Source organism: Rana temporaria, chromosome 7 (assembly GCF_905171775.1).
Source record: "Rana temporaria chromosome 7, aRanTem1.1, whole genome shotgun sequence".
Taxonomy (NCBI): Eukaryota; Metazoa; Chordata; class Amphibia; order Anura; family Ranidae; genus Rana; species Rana temporaria.
This window is the reverse complement of record NC_053495.1, coordinates 50,707,125-50,724,161: the sequence shown is the minus strand read 5'-3', so window position 1 is coordinate 50,724,161 and position 17,037 is coordinate 50,707,125. Positions and strand designations below refer to the sequence as shown.

Sequence of the window (17,037 nt, the reverse complement as noted above, 5' to 3'; positions counted from 1 at the left end):
GATTCAGGGCGGTGCCAGCAATTTGACACATCAAATAGGGAAGATGGGTTTGAGGAACAAAAAACATTTAGATGTAGCTCCCCCTGCCCCACATAGAAACTTGCGTAACCAGGGTAGTCAAGTAAGCGCAACTGACTTGAAATGTGGGGGCACTTGAAGAGGATTGGGACTGTTCTGTGCAAAACGAATGGACTATGGTTTCTTCTTTCATTTCAATGTAAGCTTGAGCTGCCTTAAAATATTAAACGGCAAATTAAAAAGCTGGCACTTCAGTGTTTTTAGAGTTTCTTGTATAGCAGAAACCTCAGACTTGCAAAAAATAAAAAATAGTTTTGTTTTTCAGGCCTTAGAGTAGAGTGACTGCACTATGATCAGTGGGAGTAATGATCTAGTGCCTGTGGTCAGTTAATAGTGCATCAATTGTTAGTGTCTGGATGCAAACATGCCCAAAGGGTCATAGTTTGGGAACCACCGTTTTATGGCATAACAGTTATATATGGTCTTACAGGCTGAAAACCTAGACAGCACAACAGGCAGCTTGGTATACTGGGCTAGAAGAAATTAATGAATGGAAAACAGACTTTAGGCAAACTCCCCTTCCTCCTCCAGCTTTATTGATAGTTTAAAATTACATTTCTATTTTTCAGGACTTCAGTTTCTTTTACCATCTGACTTTAAAAACTGATAACACGCAAATGAAACTCAAACAGTTGTCTAAAGTGATATAGTATACAAAAATAACATCTTGATTTTTGTGAAAACATTTCTCTGCAGCTCCTGAATAGCTTACTTTTGCTTTATTCATTTATGCATGATCTGGGTTTTTATTTTCATTACTTCCATGAAAAGGAACAAAAACAATTCCAGGTCTTTCTGTCACCTGCATCTCTGACGCAATCCCAATGGCCACTTTCACCAGAATTGTAGACTTGGCCACTGTGACAGACATTGACGTGACACTCTGCCCTAGCCCGATACAGATGTATTTGATGTTAACAGCTGAGGTCAGACAATGAGACTACCACAAAATTAAATATTTGCAGAAGTTTTCACAAACTCTTCCAGTAGCGGTTTGCCTTGCGCAGGTGCTACCATTAACCTGAGAAGGGTCTACTAGTCTGACTCAACTCTTCCAGATTGATTATTTAATCCCAACTCACCAGTGGCACGGAAAGGGGGTTCTTTAACAAAGCATTATACATAACACCTCTACCAAACTAAACATAAATTTTTTTTTATTTTTTTTTGTAGTTAAATGCAGGAAGTCGTTTTGTTTCCACCCTTTCCTCCTTTTGCACGTCAAGTAAAGCTCACTGGCCTGGGACTAGCTCTATCTGCCAACCTTTGGCCAGTGAAGAGGATTCAGAGAAAATAATACAACCATCAATCAGAAAAAGGAGGGGCGACAAAGGAGATTTAAGCTGTAGCTTCAATTGTACATTCCCGTGCAAGGTGCCCTGACTCCCCGCAGCGATAACAGTTGACTTCACTGGTCTTGCTGCAGTTGATGGCTACATGGCCAGTCTCTCCACACCTGAAACAAACAAAAAAAAACATTAAAATATGTTATTTACATGGAAAATAAACCACTCAGGTCTGAATATTAGATATATGGGTTTATATTCATCACCTGTAGCATTTCACTTTGGTACAGTCTTTCTGGATATGACCAAACTCCCCACAAGAATAACATTTCTGCTCATCAGCATGGTCACAGTCACGAGCCAGATGGCCTGGTTTTCCACAGTTGTAGCAGCACTGCTCCCTCTCCTTTCTTGGCTCCTTGCAGTCCTTTGCAATATGGCCTCCTCTGCCGCAGTTATAGCAAGCTGAAATCGCAACGTTACAAGTGTTATCAACAAAATCATTTAACATCAATACAACATTTATCTTTATTCTAAAGTGTGGAAAAATTGGATTTTTGACTTACCGTAAAATCAATTTTTCAGAGTTCATTGACAGCGCTCCCTTATTCAGAACCATAGAGAACGCCCCAAACATGAGGGTTGGGACAATGAAAAATCCCAAGGCTAACAAGAGCCAACCAGGTTTTAGACCTCCTAAACAGCAGCCCGCAACATCTTGCGGCCAAAAGAAGCATCCTCAGATGCCAGCACATCCACGTTGTAGAATTTTTTGAAAGTGTACACGGTCGACCAAGTGGCTGCCTTGAAAATCAGCACAGCCAACGCCCAATTATGAAAGGACCAAAAAGCAGTAAGCAGCCAAGTAGAATGCGCCATAACAGGGAAAGGAGGAACCCAACCCCTGATAGAATAGACTAGCGTCACCGTCTTTCAGATCTAGAAAGGTTGCAAAAGAAGCAGACAGACCCCTTTTTTGGCCCATTCATGATCTCAAACAGCGAGTCTGATCACCGAAAAGACCCTGTGACTGACAAATACACCCACACCACATCCAGAGCAAGCAAGGTAAATCCCTTAGGACATTTTGACCTGGGACACAGGTTAGGCAATACGTCCTTAGTCAAAAAGGAATCAGGAGGAGGGAACCACGGACAAGAGCAAAGAACCACTTCATCTTTGGTGAAGGGTGATCGAAATCCAAGCCACCGAGAAAGAACGAGGCTAAATGCCAAGCGCCTCACACCAGGGTATGCACGTTATCCATGTCCGGCGGCAAATTCAAAAACAGTGACTGAAGCTGGATGGAAAACCGGCCCTTGGGACAGTAGAACCTCTCGAGAGGCATTCGCCAAGGGACATCAGCAACCAAGTGTACAAAGACCGACAAGGCCATCCAGGCCCACTAGAATGATGGGAATCCCCTCGGCCTCGATCTTGCGCAAAAGTTGCGGCAGAATCGAGAGGAGAGGCGTAGATCCGACTATACCAGCCCCACCAGTGTATCAGAAGAGCCCGTGACCTTGCCAGAAACCTCTGTACCATTTCGTTATGCGGGGACGCCAACAAGTCTACCTCGGGAGTGCCCCATCAGAGACATATCCGATGAAACATCCTGGTGAAGGGACCACCCTGTAGACTAACACTAGCCGACTGAGGCAACCACCTGCCATTTTCCCACTCCTAGAATGAATAAGGCGGAGAGGGCCGATACAAGGTGTTCTGTCCACCGGAGGATGCTGGCTACTGTTCAGGGCTGACAACACACTCTTCATTCCACCCTGGTGATTGACATAGGCCACCACCGTGGCATCGTCCGACTGGATTCGTACCAGAAGCCCCCAAAGCAGACTTCCATGATTCATACATAGTCTGATTGCTCGAAGTTCCAGGATATTGATCTGCAGTCCGGATTCCTCCAGCATCCAACGACCCTGAGCAGAACCCAGGACACCTTCCCACCCAGACAAATTGGCATTGGTGGTGACCACTGTCCAATACAAGTGGAGAAAGAATGTGCCCTGCTGAAATCCTAGAGAGCGAAGCCATCAGACCAGGGAGGAGCCCGGTTTCTTGGCTCAGCCAATTCTGATAGCCCAGAGACCTCAGGCACTTTACGCCAGGATCTCACTTGAAGGGAAGCTTGTATGGAACCACCTCGAAGGTAGATACCGTCAGTCCCAACACTCACATGCAGGGAGGCCCACCTGCGTGACAACAGTAGCAGCATGCAACTTTAGGAGTTTGTCCAGAGGAAGAAACACTCTGGCCAGAGATGAAACCAGAGCCAGGCCCAGATAATCCAATTTTCTGGAAGGAGCCAGAGCAGACTTTGCGTAGTATAGAAGCAAACTGAAAACTGAGGTCTGTACAACGAGCCACGTCGCCCTTCAGGGTAGCCGAGGACTCTGCTTGCAGAAGATCGCTCCCAAGCAGCCCAGGACCGCAATCCCCCGCTGACGTAACCACGCCAGAACTGGGAACAATACCTTTGTGAATACGCAAGACCAAAAGGTCAACATCACAAGCTGATAAAATAAGCATCAGTGATGTCGACAAGCCCGAAAGTCCCCATGATAAAAAGGGGGCCACCACCATGCGGTGAGACTCCATTCTGACCTTCTGTACCCACTGAAACCAGGACAAGCACGCCCTGAAGCAACAGGGCTTGCACAGCCCCAAGGAGAACTGCCAACAGTCCGGTGACAGACACCGATCTGAGGGAAAAAAAAAAAAAAACACCCTTTCGGGTTCAAGGCCAAACACTAGGACAGGTGTGGGCAGGTCTTAATGCGGAAGGGGCCTTGTCCGTGGATCTAGGGAGCCCCGATCTCGGCTCGCCAGACCAGGTCCATCGCGTGCCAAAAAGGACCACATCTGCTACAAGCCCCCCCACCCCATTTCAGACTGTGGAAGAGATATACATTTCCCTCCTGTGAGACTCATAACGACATCATCCAGGGTAGCCCCATACAGACAATTGACCAACACTTAAGTGACAACACATGTCTAAAGCACCACTGCAGAAACAGGGCTTAGCAACCAGGGGAACAGTGTCCAAGAGGCATCGCACACAACTGCAGCCCCCAGACCAACTGGTCCACCAACTCAGCGAAAGCAGAGTGAATTCTGCTCCCCCCACATATGCAAACCTGATCCTTAAAACCCGGAGACTCCTACCAGAATCATGGTCGCCTTCCCACAATCCCTGGCTTAGGAGGCCAGTGCCTTACCAATTAGGCCACTGGGGCTTGCCTCCCCAAGCGCTACCTGTGTAAAACCATTGGAGAGATCCCTCATAGGGGGCATTTACTAAAGAAACCCCTCACAGGGGGGGGGGGGGGGAGACCACTGGATCTTAGTGTTTAGCCCGTCACCCAATCCAGCAGTTGATTGTAGATCTCACAGGAATAGATCCAAGAAAGAAAAAAAAATGAAGGCCTATAGCAGAGATGGTGGTGTACATCACCTAGGGCCGCCCACAGGCATAGCCAAGTCTTTTTTCTGCCTAATGTCTTACTTCTGTAGGTGGGGCGATATAATCCTATGGTTCCGAATAATGGATCGCTGTGTCTGTCAATGAACGAAAGAGAAAGGCATATCTTTTGATGTGATGTAAAATACTAAACTAATGCAACCATCCATCCAAGAAGCTGCAGTGAATTACATTTTTGTATTTGGGGTTAGACATGCTGGACCTCAAAGTGAAGCTGTATTATGTTAATTAGAGCTAAATTAGTAAGTACCCTGAAGGATTTACCTTTGTTGCAAGCAGTATTCTTCGTGGTACGTACGTGAATGTGCATATGCAATCTTGTACCTACAGCCTCAAAGCTGTTTATTTCTGTGTGTATTAAAGCGGTGGTTCACCCTCCTTAACATCAGTCTAGCATTACATTCGGCATAGTAGCGCGAACTACAGTATGCCTATCTGTATTTTTTTATCCCCATACTCACAGTGCTATTGCACATTGAAGATTCCGACTCCCGCGGGGAATGGGCGTGCCTAACTACTAGCCTCAAGAGATTTATTGTGAAGTTTGGGTATCACAGCTTGTAGCTGTGATCCCCAAACTTCACAATAAAGCTACACTGAAAGTTAAATAGTACAACTCCAAGTCACCCTGGAGTAAAATGAACACAAGTGCTTGGCTGTAGCTAGATACTTTCAAGCGGTCCCCAAAAAAAAAAAAAAAAAGTTAAAGTACTATAGCAAAAATAAGAACTTAAATAGTGTAAGTTGTCAAAGGACAATGTCTAGAACGGACAAGGTATTCGTTTCATCTATTTCTGGCAAGGACTGTCGCCTGACGGACCACTAACCAACCATTTATAAGTTGTAATATCAGTAGGGCTAAAGTGGGTTCTATACTCCCACAGAACTGACCATTAAGGCGGGGTTCACACCAAAACATGCAGCGGCTCACAGCAGGAGTCCGGTACGTCTCCATTCAGTTTCAGGTCCCATTTCAGCCTGAAACGGACCAAAAGACGCACAGGACTCCTGTACAAATCACACTGGAGCCGCTGCAGAGATGCGTGAACCGCCTCCAGACTCGGTCACAATCTCCCACTATACAAATTGGATGTGGGGAAACCAGCACCCAATTCACATAGGTGTGAACCCAGCCTAAAGCTAAACACACATGAAAAAAAAGTATCCTGTCCTCTTAGTATTGCTTCCTTTATGTGAAAGGTACAGGTCTCCACTTCCTACTACATCAGTGAGGGGCTGCTGCAGGGGAGTGAACTGAGCTCTGACAACAGCTGAGCCATATAAGACCATTGACAACGCAAGACCTGCAGAAATTTACAGCCATCGTCGAGCGCTCCTACACAGGGGAGCTGCAGGATCATGTGACTGCCATAAAAAAAAATATAGATTAAATTATAGAGCGCACACTGATTGAAGGTGAGAGGCCATCTGCCATAAAAAAAATTGGGAAGTACGCAGATATATTTTTTATATAGGGTATGTAGAATAGGTGGGGGAGACTAATGTTTTAGTAGCCTTTACTTCCACTTAATGGGAAAAACTATGCCAGGAGTTACTTCCACTCTGTTATATAAAAATGTAATTGAAACTACTTGACAGATTGAATAGGGACTGGTACAATTTATCATAAATTACACTTTTCAGCTAAATACCTCTATATAACAATAATAATAAAAAAAACACAACAAAAGTTACAATTACAGATATTGTCTTGTACACTAACATGGAACGATTTTTATACATACATTGCCACTCACCATCCTCTTGAAGGTCGCAATCTTTGGCAAGATGGCCAGACTCTCCACAACGATAACAAATGTCTGGAAGAGATGAAGAAATAAATTGGAACCCTATAAATCGGAAAAAACAAAACAAAAAAAAAAGTGTATATTAATAAAACTGCAAAAGCATCAATGGTTAATTGGGGTAGGGAAATAAAAGCAGGGGGGGGGGGGAGCCAAAGCAAAGCCTTCCATCACTGATAAATGTTACCTCTTGAAGAGTTGAATCCACCACGTCCTCGGCCTCTACCACCACCACCAACACCACCAGCAGCACCTCGACCACGTCCGCCACCAGTAGGGCACTCCCTAGCCCAGTGACCAGAACGACCACACTTGAAGCACTCGTTACTGCTCATGTTTTCAGATTTGGTTCTAAAGAAAAAAAAAAAAAAAAAAAATTTATACATACATGTTATATCTAGAATCAACAAATGTATTGCCCTTTTAATTCTTATGCACACTAGATGTTTGGCCATCTCCCAGACACCTTGCCCCCTGGCAGCAGCAAAAAAACGCTTGACGTCTGTAAACATATGCAATGCTTGTGTGTTCATTCCAGCCACAAATGAAATAATGCTCAAGGCACTAAACGCATCAAGCGTTTCTCTGTCAAAACACTGTGGCTCCTGGACATGTAGGCATGTTTTTTTTCCTGCCTCTCAACGCCTATGTGTGCATGGACACAGGTTAACATGCAGGGGCACTTGAAAGCAGAGGGAAAACAATGAAACATCCACTGTGCAGCTCGTTTTGCAGAGTGGCCCTGATCGTTCATTTCTGGGGTCCCCCGGCAGCTCCTCTCCGCATCAGATAACCCCCTAGAAGTGCTCTCCCGAGTCCAGCATTTTGCATCTATAGAAACTAATGCCAGACTTAGCCCCTCCCCCTTTGGATTTGATTGACAACAGCAAATTGGCTGAATTGGCCAAAATTTGAGCCATGGGTGGCTCTGTCAGCATCACCCAGCTCCACATGAGTTAAGTGAAAAAAGAAATTGAAGGAGATGGGTAGATGTCAGACGTAGTCACCGTTTGGGTATTCAGACATCAGAAGTTTCTGCAGCCATCAGAATAAAATATCCAGCAGGAAAGATTTCACCAGCCACACTAAATCGAAAGGATAGGTTTGAAAAATCTAAATGTAGATGGCAAATGGAATCTCTCTGTTGGGTATAGAAAAGAATCACCCTGCTGCCAGTTTTATACATCTGCATAAACTAGTGCAACTTATAACATCCAAGTGAAAGATAAACCATCGACATGTCAGGGGGAAAAAAAAAAGTCAAAAACAGAATCTTTCACCTGGATGAAATAAGTTGCACTTGTAAATACAGCGGGATAAAACAAAAAATGTCTTCATTTCAGGCTGAAGAGCAACAGAATGATTATTTTCTATACCTACTATGTGCAGCAGGGCAGGTTGGCCTTAAAGTGTTTGTTAACAAAAAATAAATTCTGTTTTCTTACATAATGTTATATAGCACAGTGCTCATGCTGTGTAATTTGGCCCCTTCTATCGCCTAAAACACCTGGCTATACCACCCCGCCCCCCGTCAGGGTTCAGTTTACGTGCCTCCATCATCTGCAGCTCTCTGGTCCTGCCCCGCCTGCTTGTGTCAGTGCCCACCCTTTACCCTCCTGCTGCTCGCATAAGGACTATAAAATCCTCCACCCCCAGCATGATGATATGTACCTGTGATCTCTCTAATAAAAAATCTGCTAATGTTGTAGCTACATCGGAGCTGCTTTTGACACTCATGACTGATCTGCACTCTCTGCCCCAACCGACATCAGCGGGAGTGCTTGGCCCCACCCATTGGAGCCGTCAGCCGGGCATCAGAGCCGCTCTGATAGTTACGGATCGGCATATCTTTTATAGAACACAGGCCCACTGATGGTCATGTTAGAGTGGATGGGAATTTTTTTAGTGGCGGATTAACAACCACTTTAACTCGCAGCCGCCACACATATGCCCCAATGGGGCGCCAAGGTTCTGTGCCAAGATGGTGCTCAGAGAACAATGGCCTAGCCATCACCAACATCTGATCACTGATTGGGAGCCATTGGAACAGGATACCAATCATAGTGATCGGGAGATCATCTTGTGATGTTAATTACTTAAATAGTTGCCGGGAGGTGCCAGCAAGAGGTTAAGGGCGGCATTCCTCTCAACAACGCCCAATGAAATGAAATATTTTACTGACCTCCAATGTAAGGTACACGCTTTCTCTCATGGAACATATGAGAAGGCCCCCTCTCTCACTGACCAGAATATAAATGGTTTCTTCTTTACTGCCCTTCTGTTCTCCCACGGAGAACAGAATGGGACCCTTAGATGAATACCAAGCTAAGGAAGCATTTCTCCACAGACCACCAATGTAAAAAACCTTTGTGTTTTTGCTGACCCCCTTCAGAACATCACCATACAGCCATAACATGACAAGTAAACTGACTATCTCTGGAAAATGGCATCTGAACGTCGGTGGGATAGAGAAAATTACACACAAAAAAAAAACTCAAATTGCCGCAAAAACGCATTACATGCTTCTCCATTGAAGTATATTGAACCAAAAAAATATAAATAAAAATGGCACTGTTTTGAGTTAAAAAAAAGTCCTAGCCCTTTCCAAATATGCAGCAGCTGAAAAAAATCATGGATGTGAACATGTCCCATAGGAAACCATGTAAATGATCTGTAGCGTTTCAGCAAAAATCACCAAAAAACACACAAAGGTGTGACCCCGGCCTGAGATGTCTAATAACATAGTGGGGATTAAAAAAACTAAAATATTAGTACAAAAAGAATAATTGCTACTGTAAGGGGTTCATTTTTTACTGTTGGACAGTGAAAGTAATATTTACAGTAGCGATTTGCTCTTTTTGTACTATAAAGGGCCAATTTTTTTTTTTTTAACCCCATTATGTTCCTGGCCGATTAATGGATTATGAAAATGGTAATCAATTAATTTCATAATCGATTAGTTGTTTTGGAGATAATATATATATATATATATATATATATATATATATATATATATATATATATATATATATATATATATATATATATATATATATATATTATCAGCAAGTGAACATGTCCCTAAATTTGACGTATTAAAAGTAGAAGAAATGTGCAAGCATAAGAATTTGAGGGACTTTGACAAGTGCCAATTTGTAATGGCAAGAAGACAGTCGATGTAACTCCAAAACAAACACTTTTCCCTGGTGTGCAGCAGTCAGGACCTACTAAAATTGGTTTGGTTTGAAGGTGGTGAATCAGTGACTGGGTCATGGGCAGCCAAGGCTCATAGAAGCACGCAAGAAGTGAAGGCTGGCCTCCGATCCAATAGAAGTAGTACACTCTCTACACATGGTGGGTTCAATCAGGTCCGCCTGTCAGTTTTTTGGGTGGACCTGATCAGACAGTCCATCCACCTCTATGGGCTGGCAGGTATAACCAGACTTGTGTCCTTTTACACCCGCATACCTCCAAATCAGATACGTTCCCTGTCACCACTTTTGGTAGGTCCTGACCGCTGCAGACCAGTGACACCCACCCCTGTGCTGCCGCTTGCGTTGCTCTAACTCAATTACCTAGTCATTTCAATTTGGCCCTTGTCAAAGTCATTCAAATCTTTATGCTTGCTCAGGTTTTTCTACTTTCAACATGTCAACCTCAGGGACAACATGTTCACTTGCTGCCTCATATATACCACACACTTTCAAGTGCCATTATCCTGATATAATCAGTTTAGTTGTCAGTGGTCATAATGGTATGGCGATATTCTGTAGGGGTTCATCAGGGAATATATTGGGTGTGACAGTCATGGATGTTCCTGCCTTTAGAGCAGCTGTTCAACATTTTTACCCCAGAGGACCCTCTGAAATTCAGTAGCTCCAGCTAAAAATATCCACAGCTCACAGCACATTATTGTCATCAGTAAGGCTCCTTTCACACAGGCACCCTCTGTTCTATCTCAGCAGGGGAGCATAGACTGAAAAACTGATGGGTTGGTTAAAGCGGAGGTTCACCCAAAAAACATCTCGATAAGATCATATTCTTTATACTTCAAACATGTACAGTAGGCCCTTTTTTTTTGGCTGTACATACCTTATTATGGCTATTTTCAATCCGGCTTCCGGGTAGTCACTCCCGCGGGAGTAGGTGTTTGAGAAAAAGTCCCCCCCCCCCGGCCGGATAAGGCCCCCCCCCTATTGCGTATGCGCGTCACGGAGTTTCCGAAAGAACCCGAACATGCAGAGCTGCTTGTCAGCTCTACACGGCTCCTAGACGGTGCGCAGGCGCCGTGTACAGCTGACTCGCAGCTCTGCATGTTCGGGTTCTTTCGGAAACTCCCGCAGGAGTGACTACTCGGAAGCCGGATTGAAAATAGCCATAAGAGGAAAAAAAAAAAAAAAAAAAAAGGGCCTACTGTACATGTTGGAAGTTTAAAGAATATGATCTTATATAGATGTTTTTTGGGTGAACCTCCGCTTTAACCTGCCTGGCGGTCTTCACGAGTCTGACTCGGGGTTAGATTTTCCTGCTGCGAGCGGACACCCCGAGTCAGACTCGGGATCGCCTCGCTAGATCCACAGGCACAAGTTACTTACCTTGTCCCTGGATCCAGCGATGCCACCGCGCTGTGTGAGCGAGTGGGACCTCGCTCGATTCACACAGTGCCTCCGTGTGACGCCGATCTCCGTTCCCTGCGACGTTACGACGCACGGGGACGGAGAACGGCGCCAAATTCAAAAAAGTAAACAAACACCTTACATACAGTATACTGTAATCTTATAGATTACAGTACTGTATGTAAAAAAAACACACACCCCCTGTCCCTAGTGGTCTGTCCTGTGTCATGCATGTCATTTTATATAATAAAAACGTTTCTTTCTCCCTGCAAACTGTAGATTGTCCATAGCAACCAAAAGTGTCCCTTTATGTCAAAAATAGTTTTAGATCAGCTAAAAAACAGCGATAATAAATTATAATCACTTGCAGAATTGTGCGATAGCGATTTGTGGGGAAATTCGTCATAAAAAAAAAAAATAATGACAGCAACAATTCTGCAACTGAGCAAATTTCAGTGATTTTGATTTGATTACATTATTGAATAATTTTTATTATAATTATATTATTATTTGTTATAATTATTTATAATTATTTATTATATTATAATTTATAATTTTGTTTTTAAAAAAATGTCATACCTGGGATGCCTATTAGAATCTTGTTTGGTCAGATTTAAGTGAGTTATTTCTAAAAATTACAGACCTACAATATAAAACGCCAAATTTCCTTGCAAATAATGGTACCGCTTTTAGCATGTTTTTTCTGACAGAATCATACCGCCAGGGAGGTTAAGAACTCATAACCGACAGTATGTCACATCCATCCATGTCTGTTGGCTGGCTGGAGTAGCAAGCTTGGTTTTAAGTCACTCAGGTTGGTTAAAAGTAGACCTGTGCTCATACTCTGGCCGGTGTGCTGAGCCTGAACAGACCCTGATCCGCCTGCTCTGGTCAGCAGGGAAATAGCAGACAGATTCCCTGCTGTTTAAAATAGAGTCCGCTCCATGTAAAAGGGGCTGTACTGTAGCTGAAAAGTTAATGCTGGTCCTGATAGAAAGGGGTCAGAACACAGTGCATCCGGTTTGTTGTGTATGGGGCTATGTAGCTAGAATGCCCCTGCTGACCCGTGTCCACAGCCAAAAGCGCCTACAATGGGTACATGTCCATGAGCGTCAGAACTGGACCACAGAGCAATGGAAGATGGTAGTCAGGGCGCTCAGATTACTGCTGTATTATATTGTTTTGTAGTTGTAACGTCTACCCTGCATAAACTGTCAGCGCTATACAAGTCCTGTATAATAGGGGGAAGGCGGCAAGCTGGTGTAAGCAGCATTATGCTTTGGGCAATATTCTGCTGGGTAACCTTTGATCCTATCATTTATGTGGGTGTTATTTGCCATGTAGTACCTAAACACTCCTGCTGGTCAAATACACCCCTTTATAGAAACAGGATAGCAAGATACTGTGTCCTGCCACACTACCGTGTTTCCCCAAAAATAAGCCCTAGTAAAGTTAATGTTAAAAAAATGACCCACTTTATAAAACTTCCACACTGGTTTAAGTTGCAGTGTGTGTCCCCCCCCACCCAAACGATCATGCAAAACACCCAATCCACAGCCGGAGGTCTTTTCCTCCCGGCTGATGTCTGTGGCCCCTCCCTCTGCAGCGCTCGGAGCGGGCTGTCACCAGCAGGAATCTTGGAGTGGAGAAGAGCTGAGGCAGGCTACATGATCGTCGAGGGCTGCTGTAAAAGGTACTTTTCATAAAACAGCCACACTGCACCCTACACCAGCACAATCCTCCCGGAATAAAAATGGACTACATAATCTTAAAAGTACTTTAACCACTTCCCATCCGGGCCAACTCTGGCGAGAACATTTTTTTTTTTTTAGCATAGACCCTAGACTAGAGAATACAATGGCGGTCGTTGCAACTTTTTACCTTGCACAGCAATTTTTCAAACATTTATATATTTATATATTTATATATATATATATATATATATATATATATATATATATATATATATATATATATATATATATATATATATATATATTAGTTTAAGGCTTGGGAAAAAATATTAAAGTTATCCCTTTTTTTGCATAATGTGAAAGATGTTACACTGAGTAAATATATACACCCAATATGTCACACTTCAAAATTGCACATGCTCGTGGAATGGCGCCAAACTTCGGTACTTAAAAATCCTCATAGGCGACGCTTTACAGAGGAGATCTAGGGCTAGAATTATTGCGGCGATAACTCACATGTGTAGTTTGAACAGTTTTCATAGGCGGGCGGGATTTACGTATGCATTCGCTTCTGCATGTGAGCACACGGGTACAGGGGCGTTATTTTTTATTATGATTAATCTTACTTTTCTTTTTTTAGTTTAACACTTTTTACCTCCAAAAATTATTTTGATTGCTTTTATTCCTATTACAAGGGATGTAAACATCCCTAATAGGAATAGGGCATGATCGGACCTCTTTACAGTGAGATATGGACCTCACCTGTAGGCTGGTAAGCCTGAAATTTAATTCATTTGTTTGAATGCAGAGGACAGGCGTGACGTCATAACATCACGTCCGGCCTCCAAACCATCATAGAGACTCCGGTCGACCATCTGGTCCACCAGAAATCTCTATGGTCAACATCTGTGGCTGGTGGATCCGTTCTCCGACTCACCGATCACATCGGTAGAAGCACCGGGTGGCGACCCCTCGCCGCCCGTAAAAATGATCAAGCGGCAAAACAGCCGCTATGATCGTTCATATGGTGTAGGGAATCGCTTGCTGAAAAACACAATATCTGACTGATGCCTGTAGCTGCCGAGGACGTCATATACGTACCTTGGGCAGGGAGTGGTTAACCAAGATTTTTTGGGGGGGATTAAAATGATGTCAAGATACTGATACTAATAAGACACCCCCCGAAAGTAAGCCCCTCTGTCTTTTTTGAGGCCAAAATGTTATTTAAGACCCGGTCTTATTTTTGGGGAAACACTACAGAGGAACCTCGGATTGCGAGTAATGCAGTTAACGAGCACTGTATTTAATAAGATCCTAACTCGGTATGCAAGTGTTATCTCGCAAAACAAGCAGGATTCGGGCCAAAGCGGTGAGCAGTACTGCGTGTGGCCTGAGGTAGGGGGGAGCCGGAGTCGAACGGCGCAGTTCGTAAATGCACGAGGACAGCTCGGCTCACCTCGCGAACAGAGTCTTTCCGGATGTTTCTGAGGCTCTCCGGCACCCCCCCCACCTCTGGCCACATGCGGATTTGCATGCCATGGAAGTCAAGGCGGAACAAATCATTTTCATTTCCATTGACTTCAATGGGGAAACTCGCTTTGATATGCGAGTACTTTGGATTACGAGCATTTTTCTGGAACGGATTATGCTTGTAATCCAAGGTTCCACTGTATTACCTTTAATATACAGGATTTATATAGTGCAGAACGTTTACGCAGCGATTTACAACTTAAAGCGGGAGTTCACCCTAAAACTCCTTTCTAGCATTACAATACAATTACGCCTATTTTTTTTTTTTTATGCTGTACATACCTCGGTACAGCTAATTCACCCGGGGCTTCCGGGTTGCGAATCCCGCGGGAGTGGGCGTTCCTAACTTGCTGGTGATTGACGTGATGACCAAAAACGAGCTCCCCCCGTCCCGTAAGCTGCGTCACGATTGCCGAAAGGAGCCGAACGGCGAGCCGGCGCTATACTGCGCACCGCCGTTCGGCTCCTTTCGGCAATCGTGACGCAGCTTACGCGATGGGGGGGAGCTCGTTTTTGGTCATTACGTCAATCACCAGCAAGTTAGGAACGCCCACTCCCGCGGGATTCGCAACCCGGAAGCCCCGGGTGAATTAGCTGTACCAAGGTATGTACAGCGTAAAAAAAAAAAAAAAATAGGTGTAATTGTATTGTAATGTGTCGGGACATTGTAATGCTAGAAAGTAGTTTTAGGGTGAACTCCCGCTTTAAGGGTAGACAGTAGAAATACAATAGGAACCAGAGGGCCCTGCTCCTTGGAGCTTACAATCACACTACAAAAATGATATGAGAAGGATTTGAAGGACACAAATATATTCGAGATGTTGACTTGGCTGCCAAATTCAACATGTAATCTGTGGCATATGCTGGAAAAAATAAATTAAAAATCTGACCCATGGAGCCCCACCTTGCAATTTACATGACCAACTTTCATGGGTGCTCAGCCTGTGGCCCGCCATGTGTTTCACAACTACAAGTCCCATCATGCCTTTGGGGAGTCATGCTTGCAATGCCTCATGGGACCTGTAGTTCTGGAGGGCCGCAGGTTGAGCCCCTGAGGATCTACCATGGTGCCAGGTGGCACAGCATACCTTCCTAGATTAAGTGGCATCCATGGCTGGGTGGTAATAAAAACCTGTCTGGTCGGTGTACGTCACCCCTCCCATGTGCTATGGCTGGGCCCTGTAGGTTTGCCTAGTAACGATCGTGGAATCTTTTTGTCTGTATAAAGTTGGATTTTTATAAATAAAGATTGCCACCTTTGATTGATGGAAGGTTGGGGGATGCCCGCACTCTGCCCATATAAGGAAGCGCGGCTCACACACACGTGCTGCCCGGACTCCCCGCTTGTGTCCGAGGCGCGCTCCAGTTATAAATAGCAGGCGACCTGACATGACGGCGATGCTGCGGCACGTGGAGGCAGGCCGCGCGGCGGAGGCCTAGGACGGAAATCTGGAGCCAAGCATGGCCCCGAATACTCCATTGTACCGCCCCCAGCTCAGGCCTAGCACCGCGCCCCCTTCTCCCTGTGCACTCCAAGCTGCTCATAGCCTGGCCTTCTCCCGCATTTCTCAGCAGGGCCGTGCCCTGCTTAGCCCCGAGTTCCCCACACTCTGGTACCCCCATTGCATGCCTCTCATTCCCCCGCACCGCTCCTCTACTTACCTCCTGGACGCTGTTTATCTACAGTCCCTCTCAGCTGCGCCACACGCGGTTTGCACACGACTCCAAAATGCCCGACGAGCTGCGCACGGCGCTCCCAGTCACCCAACCAATCGGAGACTAGAACGCACGCCCCCCTGCTCAGATTCCCACCAATAGGAACCACCGCACGCTAATACGCCCACCATTAGTCAAGGTAGGCTGTTGCCTGCCCATAGGGATCTACCATCGAGCTCTGCATGAAGGGGTGATTCGTACTTATAATATATCAGAGCAGAGAAACAGGTATCAATCCTTCTGGCAGAGCTCCCGATGGGAAGGAACTTGTATGTCCCTAAAATATACTTACATAATATGCGGCGGCTTCCACCTGTAGTTTTTATTTGTAGAACTGGTTATACCGGACACCCCTCCCTACTGCATCGCGTCTGCTGAGTGAGCGGAGAGCAGCTTGGTGAGATGGTACATTCCTTACTCATGATTCAAGGCGCGCTGCTGGGGGAGGTTCCCGCCTTGTAAGCCTGTCATGTCCCTGTGCTCAGGGGAGCCCGCCATTTTATCATGTTTATACTCCGTTCTGGGGAGATTAGAGCCGCAGAGAGGAGGTCACATGGAAACCATTTATTTCCCAAACAATAGGACCGTGACTCTATGTCCACACGTGTGTGTGAGAGAGACATAACATTCATATTTGGTGTCATTATACAGTGATATCCACACTAAAAACAATTAGGTAGATTCAGTAAGAGTTAGGCCGGCTTATCAGTAGATAAGTCGGGCCTAACTCAGAATCTACGCCGACGTATGTTTAAGCGTATGCTCAAACAGAGATACGCTTAAACATATCTAAGATAGGACGGCTTGCGCCGTCCT

General features: G+C 44.9%; 1 protein-coding gene across 5 annotated transcripts; it reads right to left on the bottom strand.

Annotated features, from left to right (window-relative positions):
* Nucleotides 1–581: 581 nt before the first annotated feature.
* On the bottom strand, nt 582–16,599 carry LOC120945286 (CCHC-type zinc finger nucleic acid binding protein). 5 transcript variants are annotated; one of them, XM_040359346.1, is made up of 5 exons: nt 16,514–16,599; nt 6,853–7,016; nt 6,606–6,710; nt 1,631–1,829; nt 582–1,534 (listed from the first exon to the last, which is right to left on the bottom strand). In XM_040359346.1, the coding sequence occupies exons 2-5, from the start codon at nt 6,998–7,000 to the stop codon at nt 1,417–1,419; spliced, it is 570 nt and encodes a 189-aa protein (XP_040215280.1). In that variant the 5' UTR covers nt 7,001–7,016; nt 16,514–16,599; the 3' UTR covers nt 582–1,416. The 5 variants fall into 5 exon arrangements, with proteins under 5 accessions (XP_040215280.1, XP_040215283.1, XP_040215281.1 ...); XM_040359349.1 differs by lacking the exon at nt 16,514–16,599 and adding an exon at nt 16,168–16,285 and having other exon boundaries at nt 6,618–6,680; XM_040359347.1 differs by lacking the exon at nt 16,514–16,599 and adding an exon at nt 16,168–16,283 and having other exon boundaries at nt 6,618–6,710.
* Between the last annotated feature and the right edge of the window lie 438 nt (nt 16,600–17,037).

Bases quoted from the DNA above. Each gene is read 5' to 3' on its own strand.
- LOC120945286 (XM_040359346.1), bottom strand. From the start codon at position 7,000: ATGAGCAGTAACGAGTGCTTCAAGTGTGGTCGTTCTGGTCACTGGGCT. The intron at 6,711-6,852 runs GTAACATTTATC...TCCGATTTATAG, and splicing joins TGGATTCAACTCTTCAAGAG to GGTTCCAATTTATTTCTTCA. The intron at 1,535-1,630 runs GTGATGAATATA...TGTTTGTTTCAG, and splicing joins ACCAAAGTGAAATGCTACAG to GTGTGGAGAGACTGGCCATG.